At 34.6% G+C, this 23,258-nt stretch overlaps 1 protein-coding gene across 2 annotated transcripts in view; it reads right to left on the bottom strand.

Annotated features, from left to right (window-relative positions):
• Positions 1 to 23,258, bottom strand: part of PIK3C2G (phosphatidylinositol-4-phosphate 3-kinase catalytic subunit type 2 gamma) — a 340,658-nt gene that overhangs the window by 32,454 nt on the left and 284,946 nt on the right. For both annotated transcript variants that reach the window (XM_032391756.1, XM_032391757.1), the window contains 2 exons: positions 16,714 to 16,789; positions 3,842 to 3,936 (listed from right to left, as the gene is read on the bottom strand). In XM_032391756.1, coding sequence (XP_032247647.1) covers positions 3,842 to 3,936; positions 16,714 to 16,789 — 171 coding nt within the window. The remainder of the gene's footprint in view (positions 1 to 3,841; positions 3,937 to 16,713; positions 16,790 to 23,258) is intronic.

The following is a 23,258-nucleotide window of genomic DNA, read 5'->3' as shown; positions in this document are numbered from 1 at the left end:
ACAGTGTAAGAGTCTCTGACAGTGTCAACATATTCAATATCAGAAAGAGTCTAGAATCCTTATCGATTACTTTTAGAGCCTTCAAGAATACACATATTCTGAAGCAGGTAAACGAAAAGAGTGTGGAAGTGACACAGATGAGGGGAATCCATGAGACCAAGAGAGACATTGTAGACACAGCAACATATAGAGACATGCAGATGTCAAGGCTAGAGGCATTTTATAGTGGGCTATATGGGAAAATGCTAGAAATATTTAAAAAATTTTTCCAATATAAATGATTTTTATATGTTTCCTTGTTATATAAACTGAAATATTATTTTAAAAAATCTTGGCCGAGCTTCTAAATAACTGCATTATTTTGTCGGTCTCTGTTCACTAGAATAAATCATTTTGGGCTTCTTTAAAAGGGGAAAATTTTAGCAATTTTGCTTTTGCTTGTGAATTCACAGAAGGAAAGTAATTCTTAGAGCAAAGCTTCAAAGATTCAATATAAGGTAAACAATTCTTTTCATCACACTTAATGTTAAATATAATAGAACTGCAGGAAGAATAATTCATTTTAACATTAAAATGAAGCACAACTTCTTTAGTCTGATTACTTCGGAATGTGAAAATACTAAAGGCTCAAAAAATAAGTAACAATTAGTTAAAACTTGAAATGAGCAAAGAAAATATGTGGAGAATTTATAGATAGATTTTTCTGTCATTTATATTATAGTGTTATCTCTGTCTTCAGATAAGCAGAAGAAATAAAATAGTCATTTAAAGGAAGCTGTGAAAAATGCAAGGCATGAGAACTTTGTGGTGATGATTTTTGCAAGGTGAACAAGATCCTAATTCTTAGTTGTTTACATCAGAAATAATTTGACATTCTTTTATTCAACAAAGTATTCATTGAACACCTACTGTGTACTTGACATTGTTTTAGCCCCTTGGGTTACAGCACTAATACAGGGCAGTGGAGAAAGTAAAGAAGCAAAGGAAGTTTGGAAGTGGCAACAAGTAGTGGTTTTGCAGTTTTCCATGTAAGAGTCAGAAAGGACCTCACTGAAAACATGGCAGTAAGACATAGTCCCTCAGGACATGCGAGATTGAGCCATGAACCTGGGCAAGAACATTCCAGATAAAGTGAATAACAGGTTCAAATGTCCTGGGGCAGAAACATGCCGGTCATATTGAAGGAGCAGGAAGGAAGTCACTGAGGCTGGAGTGGAGTGACTGAGGGAGTCTGTGGAGATGAGGTCAGAAAGGTCACAGAGGCCAGATTGGTAGGACCTCATCGATTAATAAGTACTATGGCTTTAACTGTAAGTGATGTGAAGCCTCACCCACAGAAGGATATGAGAGAAGAATGACAAGATCTGACTTTTATGCTCAAAGGAATATTCTGGTTCCTAGGTTAGGAAGAGATTAGAAGGAAATACAGGCAGAAGCAGGGAGACCTGTTAAGGGATTACAGCAGTGATTCAGGTGGGGGATGATGGTGGCTTGACCAATTTATGGTAGTTGTGGTAGCAGTGAAGGTGCAAAGTGGTGGCATTCTGGATTTATTGTGAAAGCTGAGCCAACAGAACTTGCTGATAAATTGGTTTTGGTTTGTGAGAGATGTCAAAACGACTCTAAGGACTTTAACTTGAGCAAATAGTAGGATGAAGGTGCTATTTCCTGACATGAGAAAGATTGTAAAAGAAGCAGGTTTAGGGGGCAATAATCAGAAGTTTGATTTGGTGTATCTTAAGTTTGTGATGCCTGTTCAATTTCTACTAGAGTTGTTGAGTAATCAGTTATACATACGCCTTTGGATTTTAGGGAAAATTCCAAGCTGGAGTTATAAATATAGAAGAGAAAGACATGTAAGTGATATTTAAAGCCACAGGGCTGGAAATAGAAAAGAGAAGACATGTAGGAATGAATTCTAGGGCAATGCTAAGAGACCGGGGAGAAGAGACTGAGAAGTCAGACTGCAAGAAGTATCACTTCATTATTAATAACTTTCCTTCAGAGGACATTGGCAATGTATAGGCTCTAGGGGCCGTAGGTGTTTCTTTTACTTTTGGTAGGATTCACCTGGTCATTTGCCACTTACCCATCACTTGACCTAAATCTTAAATTTTTGCTCTTACTCATTCTCTCCCCTCCCTTCATGCCTGCATCACATTTGTTTTGAATATTCTTATTGTTAGTGCAACTTCATCTCACTATAAAATGCATTTTTGAAAACTGTCAAAAGTAATTTGGGGATTTTATCTGGTGAATAAAATGGGTGACCAATTTGGTTAATACCGCTTTTGATCAAATATTAGGCGTGACTATTGAGTAATATCACCAAGTTTCCTGTGTGGTTTATGTGCCAGATCTAAAAGCAACGTCAACAAGCGTGTTCTAAAACCGTTTTGAGCAATGACATGACTGGAATAAATATTTCCAAGAGGACTATTTTCAATTAATAATCATATATCATATACAAATGTAAGTTCTGTCAAATTGATTAACACCATTTCTTAACATTCTATTACCTTATCACAAATATTAATGTAGATGCTTAAAGTCTATGAACACGCTGATAGCCATAAATAATATCTAATTGAATCTTCATTTCCCAGACTGAGAATTTCTTAAACAACTCCTATTTTCATTTAAGATGATTATCTTATCAAAAGCAATTGAAAATAATTATTTTAATGAGTAAAATGTCTACAAAAACACATCTACTAATATTTGCCCAGCTCTTACCAAAATTCAGGATTATGAACACCACAGATTTACAAACAAGCATCCTTGGATATCTAGCTAGTACTAAGTTTGTAAAGGATGTATCTCCTGCAAATTATGCCAACTATTTGTTCATTGAACAGGTATTTATTAAATTCCAGTACGTTCCAGATACACGTCACAATGAAAAGAGTTTGCTCTTTTAAGTCTTTCCAAGCATGTCGTGAGAGACTTATTTGCATAAGGGATGGAGCAAATAGTGCTACTGAGTTTTTCTATATCGAGCGATCTCCTAGGGAGTTTAACCACATGGAGAACCTATTTTGAGCAGATTAAGGGAAACCTGGAGAAGGAGCTAGGCTTAGAGTTACCCCTTTCTGTATACTGCACACAGACTGGGACCATTAATCAATTACAGGGTGACGCAAAAACCTCCCTCTCTTAATGACAATGTTCCAATTGCTCTCCAGGCCTCTGCCTGGACCCGTCTTTAGAGAGGAATGGGCTATCATGGAACAGCTTTTAGTTTTCTTTAGAGGCTAACTACCATTGCTGTCCTAGGTTCTGGGATTCAAAGATGGGGTTCCTGTTCTCAAAAAAAAATTATTATTTTTTGAGGGGAAAGATATATCTTGAGTAATTGCATCAGAACATGGTAACTGTTCTGGTGGTAGAAACTCAACATACTCAGTGGGCATCTGGGGGGAAAGCTTAAGAGTTACTGGCTTTACAGAGAAAGTGCTGACATTATTTAAAGAGATGAGTTAACCTTCCACTAAGCTCAGCAGGATGAGGTAGATTAAATTCTTGGGACCTAGCTTTTTTCCCTCTGGATCTTAATACTCTACCTATTCCTGCATTTTCAAACCTTTTTCACTAGATTTGGCCTGACACTTCATTATGAATAAAGCCTAATTTTCATCCTAGGACATTGCCTGTAAAATATTTTATAGTCTTTACCCCAGGGATCACCATCATACTGAGGCAGAACATTGCCCACTGTTCCTCACTTAAACTTGGTGGCTGGCCCCATTCCTCTCACTCATGTTGACATTAATTGCCAGAAGGAGGAAAGTGATTTCTAAATGTAGGTTTACATGTTTCTTATTAGAAATAATAAACTTACAATGTTTTTCATGTGTTTCACCAGGATGGTCAGCTTCGCACCCTCATGTGATATCACTAACTGCACCTTCGGTGTCTTGTCAGGAAACTTCTCACCTGATAAAGTGATAGAATTTCAGTGGGTTAAATTGGAAGTGGTTCATCACGGGATAAATTAAACATTTAAAGACTAAAATGGAACCAATGAATAATGTGCAAAAGAAACATTCTTCAGATCACGCAGAAAACATAATACTCTTTAGGAAAACTGAGTTGTTTAAAGATGGGATTTGTGTCTAATCATCCTGAACCAAAACTTCCTCCTCATATTTTGTGTTTTTGATTGATTTTGTGTTTGTTTTGATTGATTATTTTCCCAATTATTTAAGCTTGAAAACCTAGTGCCATTTTTGGCTTCAGTTTTCTCAACATTCACTACAATAAGCTTAAGTATTAGAGAGATAAAGTGTTGGCTTTAAAAGTCGGTGAGCCTGGGGTTCAGGTCCCAGAACTATACTTAAGACTGTGTTATGTGTGTATAATTAACTTATGACTAAGTTAATTGACTTCCTTAAAATGGAGATAATAGTTACCTACTTCAGGATAGTTGAGACGATCAACTGAGAAATTAAAAAGTTTTCACAATGTAATCTCTCAATAAATGTTTGCAATTAGTAATAGTTTTCTCCATATATTTGCATTCATCTCTTCCTATTTCCATAGCTCCTAGTTCAGACTCTTAAGAATCTTTTGTCTGAACTACTAGAACATTCTCTTCCCCTCTCCTAAAGCCCAAATCTATTTGTACACAATTAACCAGTATATTCTTCCTACTTCTCTAAAATTACTCTTTTGATAAAAGTACTGTTCATAGCTTTCCAGTGCTTATGAAAAAAAATCTGAATTTCTCAGACTTACATTGTTGCTTCTTATTGAATCTGTTTTTTAATTTCCCGTTGTTACTATTCCATGCTGTAGTCTGTATGTTCAATTCTACAAACATGCTCTGCTATTTCCTTCCAGTCATTGCTCATATTATTCTCTTTATTTGAAATGACCTCTTCCACCATTTTTGGCTATTGAACTTTTATCTTTCTAAAATGCCTAATTAAAATGCAAAATAGCTTCTGTTGTCACCTCCCTTTGAACTCCCTTAGCACAGCCCTTATTACTTAATATTTGTATCATAATTATTATTTTAACATGCCTCAATTTGCTTAGTGGATTATAATCTCCCTCAAGGCTTACTTTTTTCCTATATCCCCAAGGGATATATAAATCAGTGCCTGCTCCATAATGTCACACCAAACATTTATTTAATAACAAAAGTAGTCTTATTTTTTTCAAGTTATATCGTTCCATCATTAAAATGAAGGCTTTGGTTTTTTAATTAAAAATTTCTGGTTTATAGCCCCCAAATTAAGCATAATTTGTAGTTTTTCTGATATTTCCACTGGTTACTCTGGTTGTATATTCTCTGAGGGAAGTTAGAGAGAAGTTTATTTGTAACAAGAAATTTGGCAATGTTCTACTGTGGGCTCATTGTGGTCCACAATTGTTTTCTGAAAGTCAGTCTCAGCTCTCTAATCCTCTTTAAACTTTGATAATTAAGCCTTACTGGTATGTTTCCTTTTCCAAAGATTTTTACATGTTTGTAAAAGTAGTTTACACATTGTATGTAGGTAATATTAATTAATGCTATTGTTAACGTGGATTATGACATTGAAATAATTAAAATTGGCATTGTTTCTTACAATTGAAATGGTAATCACATAAAAATAATAAAAATATTCTACCTTAAAATATTTTTATTTGTTTACAATGACTGAGAGACATTGTGAGTTAGAGATACTATGAGATAATTCTGAGTGTAGTGCTGAGGTAAATTGCATTTATAGTAAAAAAATATATAATTGGATTTTTGGTATGAGCATGTTAAAAATGCTGATGACTTTTTGATGCACAATGAGCATTATTTTTGAATTAAAGAATGAAAAGATTACTACATAGAAACTCAATGTGTTTAATCAGAGGAGTTTTAATTTGAAGGTGAGAAATTAGCATAAATTTATGATTGTCTAAATAATAACCATATAACTGTTACTTGAACTGACTGAAGTGATATTCCACTCTGAAACTCTAGTGCAAGATTAGTAATCAGTATCCGTCAATCACGGCAGAGTTCAGAATTCAGTGAAAATTCAGGCCACCAGGAAGTTTTAATAGTCAATGTGGTAATAGTAGAGGTACTTAGTATTTCTAGAACTCTTACTGTATGCCAAACATTGGGCTAAGAGCTTTATGTACATGAACTAACTCAATACTCAAAGCAAGTCTATAAAGTTTGTGTTACTTCTGTTTTACACATGAGGAAACAAAGGCATTTGGTCAAAGGTCATGCAGACAATAAACCATGCAGGGTTAAATGATCTCTAAAGTCTATGTTCTTAAACATCATGCTGTAAAAGGGCAAAGAAGGGGCAATAATCTAAGGGAAAGAGTTAAATGAAGAACCCAGAGAAGAAGAATTTTGAGAATAGTTTCATATGGACAAGAAGATGGCTAGAATATTTTGGTTTTCTGATTCAAGTTAGTCTGGAGAATCTGATTATGCTTAATCCAACCATTTATAATAACCTTAAGAGCTCTTAAAATATTATCCATCCTAGCATGATTGTGTCGAAATGTTTGAATGCATGACACTATAACAGCTAATACAGCACTTATTATGCACAATGTGTCCATTAATGTTAAAAAAGCAGCATTTCAAAATCTTTTTACAGATGATAATATATTCATATAACTAAAAAATAAAAATTTATTTTAAAAGTATACAGTAAAACATCTTCCTCCCATTCCTAACACCTATCCACCGAGTTCCCCTACCATTATTTCATTAGCTTCCCATATATCCCTCCAGAGGGACACACATCCTTCCAGTTTCTCCATATAAGCAAATATGAATAAGTACTTTTACTGCCCCCTCCCTGCTTTTCCACAAAAGGAATAGCACATTTACTAGCACAAAGATCTTGGAGAAATTTTTATAATCATACAAAGCTTCTTTATTTTTTAAAATATATTTGCATATTATTCCATTATGTGAAATGCCATAATTTATTTAATTAGTTCCCCATTGATGGGCATGTGTGTTGTTTCCAAAGTTTTCCAGCTGTTACAAACCATGCTGCAACAAACAGCTTTGTATGCATGTCATTTTGTACCTGTGTACAGATATTATAGGATAAATTTCCAGTAGCAGAATTGCTGGTCGAAGGGTATTAGCATTTGTAATTTTGATAAATGCTGCCAAATCACCTTCCATGGAGGTTATACCAATTTGCATTATCACCAGCAGTGTATGAGTGTCTGCTGATTTGTAACCAAGTTTACTAATTAAATTTTTGAATTTTTGCCAATCTGATGAGTTAAAAATAATACCAGTGTAATTTTGATTTGAATTTTTATTATGAGTGAGTTTGAGGATCCTTTCTTTTGTTTAAGAGCCTTTGTATTTTTTTTTTTTTTGTGCATATTGTCATTTCAAATTCTTTATACAATATTCTATTTGGTCATTGGTCTCTTTCTTATCAATTTTTAGGAGATGGTTATATATTAGATAACCAACTGTTTGTGAAAAATTGTAAATATTTCATCCATTTTGTCATTTATCTTTGAATTTTTTAAAACTTTGCTGTAGTTTTTTATATCCTGCAAAATTATCATGGCTTCTGGGTTTGTAGTCATAACTATACTAGCTCATCCTCAGATTATAAAGGGTTTTTTTCTATGTTTTCTTTGTCATATATATGACTTTGTTATTTACATTAAAAGTCTTTCATCCATTTGGTATTTATCCTGGCACATGGTGTGAAATATGCTATCTCAACACTATTTATTGAATTTTTTCTTAGTGGTCTGACCACATATTAAATCCCTGAATGTATTTGACTCTATTTATGGACATTCTATTATGTTCTATTTATTCATCCTTTTTGGGCCAACACCACATGTTTCAATTAGTGAGGCTTTGTAATGAGTTTTATATATGATAGGGCTAGTCTTACCTCTATGCTTTTGTTAAATTTTTCTGGCCTTTATTTATTTTTGTTTATGAACTGTAGAATTAACTAATCTAGTTAAAAATAAATCCATTAATATTTTTAAAAATATATTCAAAATTAGAAAAGAAGACATCCAAATGGTCAAGACACACATGAAAAAGTGCTCAACATCGCTCGGCATCAGGGAAATCCAAATCAAAACCTCAATGAGATACCACCTCACACCAGTCAGAATGGCTAAAATTAACAAGTTGGGAAATGACAGATGTTGGTGAGGATGCAGAGAAAGGAGAACCCTCCTACACTGTTGGTGGGAATGCAAGCTGGTGCAACCACTCTGGAAAACAGTATGGAGGTTCCTCAAAAAGTTGAAAATAGAGCTACCATACGATCCAGCAATTGCACTACTGGGTATTTACCCCAAAGATACAAATGTAGGGACCCGAAAGGGTACGTGCACCCCGATGTTTATAGCAGCAATGTCCACAGTAGCCAAACTGTGGAAAGAGCCAAGATGTCCATCAACAGATGAATGGATAAAGAAGGTGTGGTATATATATACAATGGAATATTATGCAGCCATCAAAAGGAATGAGATCTTGCCATTTGCAACGACGTGGATGGAACTGGAGGGTATTATGCTGAGCGAAATAAGTCAAACAGAGAAAGACATGTATCATATGACCTCACTGATATGAGGAATTCTTAATCTCAGGAAACAAACTGAGGGTTGCTGGAGTGGGGGGTGGGGTGGGAGGGATGGGGTGACTGGTGATGGACACTGGGGAGGGTATGTGCTCTGGTAAGCGCTGTGAATTGTGCAAGACTGTTGAATCTCAGATCTGTACCTCTGAAACAAATAATGCAATATATGTTAAGAAAGAAAAAAAGAAGAAGAAGAATGTAGCAGGAGGGGAAGAATGAAGGGGGGGAAATCGGAGGGGGAGAAGAACCATGAGAGACAATGGACTCTGAAAAACAAACTGAGGGTTCTAGAGGGGAGGGGGGTGGGAGGATGGGTTAGCCTGGTGATGGGTATTGAGGAGGGCACGTTCTGCATGGAGCACTGGGTGTTATGCACAAACAATGAATCATGGAACACTATATCTAAAACTAATGATGTAATGTATGGGGATTAACATAACAATAAAAAAAAATTAAAAAAAAAAAAAAAGAAAAGAAAATAGAGCTACCATATGACCCAGCAATTGCACTACTGGGTATTTACCCCAAAGATACAAATGTAGGGATCCGAAGGGGTACGAGCACCTCAATGTTTATAGCAGCAATGTCCACAATAACCAAACTATGGAAAGAGCCAAGATGTCCATTGACAGACAAATGGATAAAGAAGATGTGGTATACACACACACACACACACACACACACACACACACACACACACACAATATGGAATATTATGCAGCCATCAAAAAAACTGAAATCTTGCCATTTGCAATGATGTGGATGGAACTAGAGGGTATTATGCTAAGCAAAATAAGACAATCAGAGAAAGACATGTATCATATGATCTCACTGATATGAGGAATTCTTAATCTCAGGAAACAAACTGAGGGTTGCTGGAGTGGTGGGGGGTGGGAGGTGGCAGGGTGATAGACATTGAGGAGGGTATGTGCTATGGCGAGCGCTGTGAACTGTGTAAGACTGATGAATCACAGACCTGTACCTCTGAAACAAATAATACATTACATGTTAAAAAAAAAAAAAAGATAGTAGGAAGGGAAAAATGAAGGGGGTGAAATTGGAGGGGAGACGAACCATGAGAGACTATGGACTCTAAGAAACAAACTGAGGGTTCTAGAGGGGAGGGGGGCGTGGGATTGATTAGCCTGGTGATGGGTATTGAAGAGGGCACGTATTGAATGGAGCACTGGGTATTATATTAAACAATGAATCATGGAACACTACATCAAAAACTAATGATGTACTGTATGGTGACTAACATAACATAATAAAATAAAATTAAAAAAAGAAAAAATATATTTAAAATTAAATCAGAAATATCTGACATCTTTATGATGTAGAATCTTCCTATATGAGAGCATGCTATGTCTTTTAATTTGTTCAAGGCATTTTTGAAATTCCTGAGTAATGTTTAAAAGTTTTCTTCATTTGATCTTTTCCTGTTCCATTTATTCCTAGGTATATTTTCCCCCTGCTACTGCAAATGGGATCTTTCTTCTATCTTTCTTCTACCTTTATTCTTTCATTTATATTCTACTGCGTATTCTTATATGCAATAGATAGCTATATGTCAATGTGGTACCTGATACCTTTAATGGGTCTTCATCATTTGTTATAGGTTCTTAGTTGATTATTATTTTTCTAGGTATGGGATCATATTACTGGTAGACATTGTTTGTTTTGTATTCTTTTTGCCAAAGTTTGTTTCTAATTTTCTTTTTATTTCATACAGTCATTTCAAAAATATTTATTGACATTTTATGGACAAGGCACTGCTCTAGGCCCTTGGAACATTAGACAAAATTCCTCTCTTGGCATTTCTATAGTAGTGGGGAGATACAAAAAAGTAAAACACATAATAAATAAGTTTATGATAAGCTGAATATGATAAATGATAAGAAAAAAAAATCCAGAACATGATGAACGCACTGTGGACTAGCAGAATAAATGTCAGTTTGCAATTTTAGATGGGATGATCAGGCTACCTCTCCTTGAAGGTAAATTTTGAGCAAAGATGTGAAGGAGGTGAAAGCGTGAGCCATCTATTGGTTATTGTGATGATCAGGCGCATAGTGTCTTATTTTATACTTCAGTGGAAATGCTTTTCCACTGTTTCCCTGTCATGCCTGATGTGGGCTTTGGATAGCCAAGGTAGATTCATTTTCTCATGTTAAAGCTTTAACTATTTATTTTTATTTGAGTGCTTTGTCAATAAATTTTATTGAAATTTATCAAATGCCTTTTCAGAGTCTATAGAGACAACCATATGATTTTCTCCTTAAATCTTTTTATTTATTTATTTATTTATTTATTTTAAAATTTAAATTAAATTAATTAACATATAATGTATTATTTGTTTCAGGGGTACGGGTCTGTGATTCATCAGTATTATATAATACCCAGTGCTCATTACAACACATACCCTCCCCAGTGTCCATCACCTGGTTACCCCATCCCCTCACCCATTTCCCCTTCAGCAACCCTCAGTTTGTTTCCTAAGATTAAGAGTCTCCTATGGTCTGTCTCCCTCTCTGGTTTCATCTTGTTTCATTTTTTCCTTTCTTTCCCTATGATCCTCTACCTTGTTTCTTAAACTCCTTAAATCTTTTAAGATGATAACATGTATACTGTATATTATACTGTATATTACCAATATTGAACGATTCTTACATTTCTGGTCCTGGTGAATTATATTTCTTTAGTGTGTTGATGGACTATTTTGGCAAATATTTTACTTAGAATTTTCCACTGATATGCAGAAGTGAGATTAGGTTGTGATTCCTTTTTTGCTGTTCTTGTATCCTTGAAGATACTGGCATAAATACCTTATGAGCTTCATAAAAATAATATGGAAAATTTCTTTACTTTGCTCTGGAATTGCTTAAATAACAGCAGAATATCTACTTTTTAAGGGTTTTGTAGAATCCCTCTGGAAATCATCTGAACTTTGTACTGTTCTAAATGTTGCTTTTTGAAGCATTTTCTTTTCTATCAAACTTGATCTTTTCTAGGGCGAGTAAATTGTGTTTCCCTGAAACACTATTTCAGACAGATTTACAAATTTAGCTTTGTAAACTTGAACAAAGTAGTCTCTTACTATTCTTCAGTTTCATCTATTTCTACAGTTACTTCTTGATTCTCCTTTTGTATTTTATATATTTGTATTTGTCCCCATTCTTTTGATTATCTACTGGCTTCTTTATTTTACTTTTAGCTTCCAGATTTATTTATTCTGTTTTCTGTGTTCTAACTCATTAATTTCTCCTTGCATCTTCATCCATTTCTTTTTTTTTTTATTCCTTTGGTTTGTTTTAAGGTCTTATTCCAAGTATTCCAGTTACTGAGCATTGCTTTATCTCTCTCCTATGGTTTTTGAGATGTACAGCTATTCTTTAGAAATTTTGCAATTTTGTTTTTTAAGTCCTTTCGGCCCAAGAGTTGCTCAAGAGAGCTTATGTTTTTAAATCTCCAAACAAGTATCTTTTAGCTTTCTGAATTTTTAAAATTAATTTCTCACTTTACTTTTTCATGATTAGAAAATGTGTTTGTACTATTTCTACTTTTTAGGATTAATTGAAATTTTCTTTGTGGCCTAATATATAATCTATTTTCATGATGTTCAGGATAAAATGTTTGATATAAATTAATAAATTTTGCCTTTTTTAAATTTTACTATTTAGTTTTCTATGTATCTAGTTATTTTTTTCACTCAGTCTTTCATAAATCAAAAAAAGTAAATTAGAATATCCTATTACCAGTCTGTTGTGTATTTTTCCTTGAATGTTCCATAACTTCTGCTTTATATATGTTGCTGTCATATAACTGATATATATATATATATATATATATATATATATATATATATAACCATTATTTACATGTAAGTGCTCAAAGCTTTATTGAGAATTGTACTTATTATAGTTTAAAGTTGCATTCTTGTTTAATTCAATGCTTCTTGCCTAATATACCTATGCTTGGAGTTTAATTTTCATTTTTTAAATCTTATTTTGTCTTAGGTGTATTTTTACATAAAGCATAGAGTTATGATTTATACTGTTGCTCCAATTGGCAATTTTTTTTCTTTATGGATGAATTAAGTCCATTTATACTTATTGATATAATAGATTCATATTCTCTTTCTTCTTACTGTTTTATGTTATTAAAGATATACATTTTTGTTTTTATGATTTTTAGAGAAAGTCTTTGGCTAAGGAATTTGTTTTTATTTTTATGTACTTGTGGTAATTAGAAAAGCTTTTACTTTTGTTCTAGTGGTTATTTTTATTTAATATTCTTAGACTTTTATTTTTTTGACAATTTTGTTTCCTAATAGAAACAGAGATAAAATTAGTGTGCATAATCTTTTGCACTCTTCTTTCATCTACCACCCAATTATATTCAATGTTGTGATCTTAGTGTTTCTCTAACACTAATATTATATATGTTGACTTTTTTATTGCCTGATTTGTTAGATTTTAGTGATATCTTTGATACCCAGCTATTAGAAATGAAGTAATTAGAATAACTCTTCTCTCATCTTCTTTTCATCTTTTCTTGTCCCCATCAGCCACAAGTAAAAGTCTAAAATAATTTTCTAACTGGAAACATGATATTGTATGATATAATATAGTAAAATGCATAATATTTTAAGGCTTTCAACTTTCAGAAACAATTTAATATAAGTAGTTATTTCTAAGTAGTCCTAGCCCTCCCCTTCTGTCCTTCCATATCATTAAAATTTACATTGAAAACCTGGTACCATAATTCAACCTATAGATAATTGATCTGGGCTCTGCTAGAACAAGTAGCTCTAACATTAACCAGAGAGACCCTGTCACGGAGACTGTGGCTTTAGGTTCCCTTTTAAATTAGCATCTCCAATTGGAGGTAGTGATGTGAGGTAATGATTAAAAGCTCCTGTTTGTAACCATTTGTAATTATCAATGACATCTAAACACGCTCATTAATTCAGCCTCTTAACCCTGACAACTGTTGTCTTTGATTATTTTCTACTCCATTACCTATGTTATTGTCTCTATACCTTGACAAAAATCTATCTTCTGCATGTCAGTGTTGTGTACTGGTGGAAGATGGATAATTTTATATTTTTGTGGAGGTACGATTCAGCATGGGACCTATATTAATTTGGAGGGAGTATAGAGGATCATGTCAGTAGAGAGTTAAAGAATATACAAGATAAAATCCGGCAACTTTCTGGGTAGTGCTTTGGTTGTGTGTGGTTGATTCCATAATATTTAATGTGATAACATGTAGAAGATTTTTTTCCAGGTGATACTTCAAGAAAATTCTAGTGGCGGGGAGGCAGTGAATTCCTTGTGCCAGGGCACCACCACAGGAAGTGGTAATTGTGAGAGTAGTAGCATGATTACGGACATGGATTATGTCTTCATGGATTTCTAGTCTACAAAGAAACACACAAGCCATAAACATCATTGCGATAATTTTGAAGAAAAACATTTTAAGAGTATATAGCAAAGACAAATAAGATGAGATCTGAAGGATGCAGACAAAACAAAACAAAACAAAACAAAACAAAACAAAACAACGGAGAAGGTAAAATAGGGTCAAGTGGTCCAGGCAGAGAAAGGTGCATCTGTTAGGCACTGAGGGGCTTGTCTTAGTTGAAGAGCTGGGAAAACACAAGAATCAAGATAGAGAAGGGCCTGATATTAAGGCTGGAAAGGGAAATTGGGGGATGCTAGATTCTGCTGGGATGCCATCATGAAGATTTTGGTCTTTATCCTAAGGGCAGGGGTAGCTACATAATTTCTGAGGCTCAGTGATATGAAAATGCAAAATGAAAATGTGGGGTTCCTTTTACAAAAATTATTAAGAATTTCAAGACAGTGACAGCTGAGTATTAAACCAAATGCAGGACCTTTCTAAGCACTATGCCTAGTGTGACTGTACCGGTCATAAGCCCATGACATTGGCCCTACCTAAGGGCAATGAGAAGCCAAGGAAAAGTGTGAAGTACAGAAGAGTGATGATTGGCTTGGCACTTTAAAAAGACAAATTCTTATATTGTCCTACCAAGGCACGTTTAGTTGGTGAGTAAAGGCAAAGGAATATTAATATCTCTCAGATCCAGGATTACAAATTATTACTAATATGATCCTTACAAGTCATGTGCTTAGATACATAGTTATCCAGAATCTACTCAAACTTGTTAGTAGAAGTAGTAAATATGGTAAAGTCTTGAGATTTTTTTCTTAAGGTCATCCACTGTCAACCAACATTTTAATACATTTAAATAATTTTGTCCTCTAATCATTTAACAACATAAGCAGAAAGTTTCAACTAACTAAGAAGAATAGTGCTTAAAATAAATATTGTTCTTTTTTGTTTATGAACATGACAAAAGTATGAAGAATTTGGAAGTATGGAAAAGAAAATAATTTAAAGAATACAAGGAGGACCAACTTTCTGCTAATCCTTGTTTCTTGTAATTATTTGCGTATTCTGCTTAGAAGATGTGTTTTATTGTTTTAAAACAATAGGCTATATTTCATATGCAACCAAATATTGAGAATCAAGTCTTTTGTCCATCATCATTCTGCCAAAACAAGTCTTGAATATTGAATGATGTAGTAAGAAATAAGTGAATGAGAAAAAAATTCAAACATTTTATTTTTTACAATAATAATCCTAACTTTTTGTGTTCTTATGAATTTCAAACACCTTACAGAGAAATAATACTATCAGCAAAACTAAAAAATTGATAGTGATCCACAGTTTAATTTTTTGATACATAGAGAATCAATTTTCTTTAAGGACATTGATGACAGAATAGAGGTCAACCTATTACTTTTTAAAATGTCTGACAACTCTAGAAATCAGCAACCTTATGTTTTTTTTTAATCTGGTTAATTCAAGTTTATAAATATTAATGGTAAAAAATATCCCCAGCTAACAGTATTTTTAAAAAGAAGGTATTTGTTAGATATTTGTGTACTATGACAATAAAAAGGAAATATTTTTTGTGGATATCATTCTTCTCTAGATACATGCTACAAATTGTAAGAAATGACCTTATTTACTTATGTTTATGGTTTAGCTATATACACAAAGTGTCTTAGAGAGTGATGCCAAATGAGTAAAATATAGGGGAATGAGAGAGGTACAATCCTCATACGTTAATTTGGAGCTGTGAGTACAAAGAAATGCATAGTGGGGAAGTGAGTTCTCAGTTTAAAGTTACTTCAGTTTAACAGAAGAAGCAGGCAGACACACACATAAATATACAATTTAAGCAATTACACTATTCAACTTGATCTGGTTGTATAGAATTATGTACCTAAGGGTAGGTAACTACAGTGTCAGATACAAGCAGAAGTGATAAGCAAATGGGCCTAAACTTAAAGGCAGAGAATCAGAAGGAGATATGGATAAAATAAAAACTGGGAATTGCAAAGGAAAGTGGGGTGAGGTCTAGCAAATTACAGGCTTGCAAATCTTGTGTGAGATAAAAACCGGTCTCAGTATTGGATAGCTATTGGCAATGGAATTTTATTATGAATGCTTAAATTTGATGGGACATTCAAAGAGAGTTCCTGCCAATCTAGGAGAAATGTTAGAAAAGTAATTAGAATTAACACACATTTGGCAGAGAATAGGGTGGATAATTGTGCTGGGCTAGTTTGGGATCCAGGTAATAAAAAGAAGATTTCATGAGGGAGGTAGAGTAATTACTGAGCTTTAAGAGATAAGAGTGAAACTGCGAGATAATTCATAATCATTGTTATTGCCTAATATTTATTTTTGTTGCTTCCTAAGCTGTTGAGTAAACTAGAAGACTTACCTGCAGGGGGAAAACAGGAACTCTGTCTCTGAAATGCAATTCCACCTCAATGCACAATTAATAGAAATGAGTTAATAGTGTGACATCATGTAGTTATTCTAATTGGACAAACATATGTCAGTTTGATTTAACTTGAACATTTTCTAAGGGGTTAAAAAGCTTTGGAAATAGAAAAGACCCTTAAAGTTTATTCTTTAAAAAGATTTTAATTTGAAAGTTGAAAAAAATATAGTTGTGATATTTTTTGCACAGTTATGTTGAAACTCAAAAATTGTACGTAATAATACTGATGAAAGTACTTGCCTAGGTCCATGAGCGATGATTCTTCAATTGTTTGTTGAACTGGCTCAGAGAGGAAAAAACTAATCACACAACCACTCTGAAAAATAAGACAAAGTATAATATTTCTTCATATCTTATATTTATTTATTGCTCCTATTCACAGGTGGGACCCCTGTGGTGGGGGGATGGACCCCTAATCCAATATGACTGGTGTCTTTATAAAAAGGGGAAATTTAGATACAGACATTCATGTAGGAAAGATAATGTGAAGAGACACAGGCAGAAGATGGTTTTTTATAAGTCAAGGAGAGAGGCCTGGAATAAATTTTTCCGTCGCAGCTATCAGAAGGAACCAACCTAGTGGACACCTTGATTTCAGACTTTCAGATTCCAAAAATGGGAGACACTGTATTTCTGCTGTTTAAATCACCCAGTGTGTGGTACTTTGTTATGGAAGCCTGAGCTAACTAACACAGCACCCAATGGTGATCCCTTCATCTATGACCTAGATTCTATTCCTTCCTCCTCAGGCACCTTGTGGAATATCTCAATCTATACTTTAGTACCTTTACCTTCTTCCTTTCTTTCTCACCAGTGTAAAGAAGTCTCTCCATTAACAACTAGCAAACAGAGGAGTCAACCCACGTAAAATATACTCACACATGAATAATACCTTGTCACTAATGTCCCTTTCAGATCCTGTGTTATTTTCCCCCTCCTTGACAAAACTTACAGAAAGAGTTGCCAACATTCATACTGGTTCCACTTCTTCAATTTCAACTCACTTTATGATCTACGGCACTCAGGTTTCTGCCACTAATTGTCCTCCAAAAATGTTCTTACCATCATTTCTAACAACTTTTTCTTTTCAAATGTCTTTTTTTTCCCCCAAATCCAATGGGGTTTTCTTGACCTTTATTTTTTTAAAGATTTTTATTTATTTATTTGAGAGAGAGTGAGAGAGATCACAGAGAGAGAGGGAGAAGCAGACTCGCCACTGAGCAGGGAACCCTATGTGGGGCTTGATCCCAGGACCCTGAGATCATGACCTGAGCCGAAGGCAGCTGCTTAAGCGTTTGAGACACCCAGGCACCCCTTTTCTTGAACTTTACATAGCTGTTCCATTTTTAGTGAAAAACTCTTTCATTTGCTTTTATGATACTAAGTTCTCCCAGTTTTGCTTCTATCTGTCCTACCATCTCTCTCTTTTTTTTTTTTTTTTTGAACTTTTTTTTTTCTCAGGCTCCCTTTTCTTCTGCTTGTAATTTAAGTTCTAGTGTTCCTCACTTCCAGGCCATCCCTCTCATTACTGACCCATTCTTTCTGGGTGATGTTATCCCTTTTGGTGGCTTCTATAATGATGCACAAATCTAAACCTTCATCTCAGATCTATCTCCTGAGCCCCAGCCCTCTATTTCAAAATACCTATTTGTTGGCTTTCTTGACTGTTGGAAAGACAATTAAAATCAAAAAATGCACCAACAAATGCATTTTCTTTGCCCTCAAATTGCTACTTCTTCCTATGTCCAGGCTCAAAATAAGGTGTATCTTTTTAGACTCTCTGTTCTTCCTTACCCCACACATAATATTTATTGCTAAGTCTTATTAACTTTAATTCCTAAATATCACAACAATCCATTTCTTCCTTCCAGGTATGCTTCTGACTTCTAGCATCATTACTTCTCACCTAAATTACAGCAGGGCTTCCTAAGCCTTATCCTGTTACCTTTTGCTTCAATCTATTCTCTACTTAATTGTCAAACTGGTATTTCAAAATAAAAATCTAACAGTTAACTGCTTAAAATCTGGCAGTGGCTCCCCATTGCTCTTAAGAAATAGGTCAACTGCTTCACAAGGTTTGTATGACCTTTCTTGATTGGGATCTTGCTCATTTCCCCTCTTTATCTCTTACCATTTCTCCTTCAGTATTTTATGCTTAACTATGGCTGAATTATATTTATTTCTTCAAGTGGTTATGCTCTCTCACCTCCTTGTCTTCCTACATGTTCCATTAACCATCTTTCCACTCCTATCCACCCATTTGCCCAAGGTTTATCACATGCTTTCTTTTCTACTCTTTTAGCCTAGTCAGTAAGATATCAAGAGCTGGGATTGACATTTACTCACTTATATCTAGTACAGTATTTTTGCTCAATAAACCTTTCTTAACCAGAGCTGAGATCTGTCTTTAGATATAGAATACATTGGTTTTCTAATGCAAGTATTCTTATCTATGTAGCAGTTTTATGCAACATAAATTTGTTAATTACTAATTTTGATCTCTATGTATTGATCTCTTGTGAGCTTGCTTAGTAAGAATCTATCCTCAAGAAATGTATCCATATTCAGGATGCTGACCAAACCAAGTTTACTTATTTTGAAAGCTTGAAGTCAAACTTCAGACTGTGCAGAATTTGTTGAAGAAAAGTTGACCTTTTTTGGCCTTTTGACAACTAGTCAATTATTCTTCTCTGGCGACATTTTGGCCTCACCACCCAATGGTTATTAAACTTCAATAGTAGGCAGAATATCTTCCCAATTAGTGTCTGAAATGTCACCACTAGCTAATTATTCCCTTGTGTTTACCCTGTCATATCCTTGAAATCCTCATTTGTAATTCCGGGTGTGGGTGACATACTAAATACTAATTCCTTATTGTAACAAGATTGTTTTCATTCTTGAGGAGAAACATGATTCAGTGTCAATGGAGGCAGAAATCAATAAGAGCAATGAAGAGGGTAGGAAAAGTAATGTTGCTGGATCTCAAAATAATTGATTTTAAAATTTCCTCCAACTTGACTTTACTCATGTGCATGCCTCGCACTGCTTTTTAGCACATTGCACCACTGGGTAGTTTGAGTTATAGAAATGTCAGCAAGTACAATTGCTCTTACTGATAGCTTAGATCAATGTTCTCAATTGGCTTTGTATTGAGTCCTAAGCAATGTGGCTACATTTAGTTGTATAAGTTGTATACTGAGCAACTCTACAGGTGCCATTTTTATGGACTGTAAGTATAATCCTACTTAGCAGTATTGCCCATATGTAGGGCTGGCAGATATAGCAAATAAAAACAGAGGATGTCCATGCAATATTTGCAACATACTTATTCTCAAAAAATATTTGTTTATCTCAAATTCAAATTTAACTGGACTGCATTTTATCTCACTACCTTACAATATGAGGTGTCTAGAAAATGTGTGGGCACACTCTTGGTTGTCTCAGGGGATGCAACTGTCAATTAATGGGCAAGCCACTTATTCTAAATGTCCTGCAATACACCTAGGAGATTCTCACATTATGAGGAATGTTGCTTTCCCGCTTAATTCTTCAAAAGGTAATAGTTTCCCAGGTTAAAAAAAAAAAAACCCTCTGAATTTAATTACTTTATTCTAGAAGTGAGAAAACTGAATACCAGATAGCATAAGTGATTCATTGATTGAAATTAGTACCAAAAAGGAAAAAAAAGCTCCCAAATAGAGTGGTAGAGTGTAGTCGGTAAGCCAGGCCCACCTGTGTTACCATTGCCAATGGCCTATAGATGTGAAGAATGCATATGGGGGACAGGTAGGAGATGTAAGTAGAGAGCTCTGTAGGAGTCCTAGAGCATGCTAGTTCTACATAAGCTTGAAACTACTGTGACCTATTGATGAATTTTAAGCAGAAATGCATCACAATTAGATATTTTTGGAAATATGACAGTGCAGCATTATGGAGGAAAGAAAAAAACAGCAGCCAGTTTTGGAGAATATCACCAGCAAAATTCCTCATATGCTCAATATATTGTATTTTCTGAGCACTCCATTCTGCTTTCCCATTAAATCTCTAAAATGGCATTTGTGTTCTTTCCCATCCTTCTTTAACCCCGGTCCTGTTTGGGAGGTAGGTATCCTCCTTGTTTCTCCTTTGGTTTTCTAACCTCCATTCATTCTTCCTTTATAAAAATATCCTGCTTCGAAGATCATGTCTGCTGACTATACTGCCCTCCCCACTTGCTGTTGCACTTGTCTGCTGATCTCTAGGTCACTGACCTTCATTTCTTGAACATTTTCCGCCTTGGAACATTGTCGTTGTCTTCAACAGTACTTGTCATAACTCACGCTTATTTTAATATTCACACAAATTATCCTTCCTTGTGGTACATTCTTTGTTTTTGAACTCCTCTCATCCATTAATCTTGTTCTGAATCTCACTCAGCCACTCACTCCTGTGCCCTTGATCATGTCTTGATCAGTGAAGAAAGCTCTTCCATTATCTTGATTTCTAGCTGTCTAGTCTACCATCACCATCTTCCTCCTTTCCAGCTCATTCCCTCTAGTTATACAACTCAAACAATCTGTTGACTCTAAGACCTTTTCACTGGCCTTAACTCCTTTCATATTCTCGTGTCCCTTCTTGGACAATTTGGATCCAATAGTTGATACTAATAACGCCACTGCATATTTCTTTCAACTTGTTTGTTCCTTTCTCCTTTTGTTTTATTATATATTTGTCAAAAACCCAACTTGGGTCATTCTCTGCCAACTCTGCAACTGTAGCAGGTCTGCTGAATGTTCCTGGAGAAAAGCACTCAACCACACTCACTGGTCTTACTATCACCTCATGCCCACCATCCTCAAGTTGGTGTTTAAGATTTTCTGGCAAGCTATACATGTCAGTAGTCCATTTATTCTTCTATTCATCTATAGGTCTATTTAATACTTATCCTTGCTCCTCAACATGCCAACACACTTTCCCCCTCTTTCGGTCTTCTCAAGGCTGTCTTCTTGTTGACAGAAAAAATAGAAACAGAAAAGAATTTCTATAAGCTTCCACCAAACATCTGTCATCTTGCCTTACTTCTGTCCTTTCCTCTATTACATGGGTGGCCTGTCTGTGCTTTAATCTGAGACTGATTTGGGCACTAGATCCCATGCCCTGTTCTCTACTCATGGTCAACACTTTGGTCTCTGGCTAAGTTCTCATTTCTCTCAACATCAATTTTTGCTTCTTCAGTGGATCTTCCTAGCAGCATACATATATGCTATGACTTATTTCAATAAACAAAATTCCTGACCTACATTTCTCTGCATACTATCTTATTCCTGTTCATCCTTAGAGCAAAGCCCCCTCAAGGATAATTTTCTACTTTCTATCCCAAATTCCTCTCTCTTCATATTCTCTTTTGAGCCTATTCTAATCACGGTTTTGTTCCTAACACTCCCATCAAACTGTTCTTGTTAGATTCACTAATGATATCCATTTTGTTAAATCCAGTGGCCAATTCCCAAATTTTGACCTATCAGTAGTATTTGAAATGGCTGATTTTTCCTTCTTTAAAATAGGGTTTTCTCTTGGATTCTAGGCATAAGATACTTCTGGTCTCCAACAGGTTGCTTTTTCTCAGCTTCTCTTGTTGATTCTCTCCCATCCTCTCAAACTTTAAAATTGGTGTGCTGCATGGTCTAGCCCTCAGATCTCTTCTCTTTTATATTTATATTTCACCTTAAGTAATCTCACCCAATCTCATGGCTTTGAAAACCAATTATTTGCTGACGACTCCAATATTTATAGCCTCTCTTTTTCCCTCAACTCAAGACATTCAATTTTCCACTTGACATTTCTAATTAGAAATTTCATATGGAACTCAAAATTAGTATATGTTGATCTAAACTCCTGTTTGCCCCCACTCTCCACTGTCTTCCTACAGTTTTCCCCATCACAGCAAATACTCAACCAATATTAGCTCATATGGCCATAACGGTGGGTTAGTGATTGGCACTTATCCTGACTGGTCAGTGCCTGTGCCCTAATGCTTGTTAAATATTTGGAACATCCCTCCTATGTGGAACATTATATATTTGGTGAATAAGTTAATAAAAGTTTAGGATTTGTTCAGGGACTCTAAAGTTACTGGTCGTTTATATATCAGTTGTTCCAGTAAATGCATTAGGCTATGTTAAATGCTTTATGAGGTTATTATATATATTGCTAGATTAGATGTTTATCTAACTAATAATGGTTTAAAAATGTCTAATAATGTACTTTAAAATTACAAATGCAGTCAATAAAGAGCAAATTTGAAAGCCAATTGAACAATTTTAAAATTAAAGTCTGTATCAGCTTATTTTTTGTTGAATTCAGAAATCTTATTAATATGTTGTTTGCCAATTATATTATAAAGCCATTTGCAATTTAAAATGATTGATTTTTGAGAAAGTTGATCAATTTAAAGTTGCTGAAAACTTAAGTGTTTTTCTTATATCATATGAACATATTCTTGCTCTCAAAGACCACAGAGACTTAAAGTATTTTCAAAGATCAGAAGTAATGTAATATAACACTGAGATCAATTTTTTCTTACTTTAAAATAACACATTAAGAATTCCCATTTATTAACAGGCCAACGAACATCTAGAATTGGCTGCAAGATTTAGTTTCAGTGAGTTAAAACAATAAGCTAAATCTATCTCTCTCAAACACTGTGAAAGGCTGTAAAAATGTGAATTTAAAAATGAATTCTCATAAGAGTTTTAAATCAAAGTCAAACAGTAATTGTATTTTATTGCTTTTTTCATAAAGCAGCT

The sequence above is a fragment of the Phoca vitulina genome, unplaced genomic scaffold (assembly GCF_004348235.1).
Source record: "Phoca vitulina isolate PV1807 unplaced genomic scaffold, GSC_HSeal_1.0 scaffold64, whole genome shotgun sequence".
In the NCBI taxonomy this organism is placed as follows: domain Eukaryota; kingdom Metazoa; phylum Chordata; class Mammalia; order Carnivora; family Phocidae; genus Phoca; species Phoca vitulina.
The sequence above is the reverse complement of the archived record's forward strand: the minus strand, read 5'-3'. Positions and strand labels throughout refer to the sequence as shown.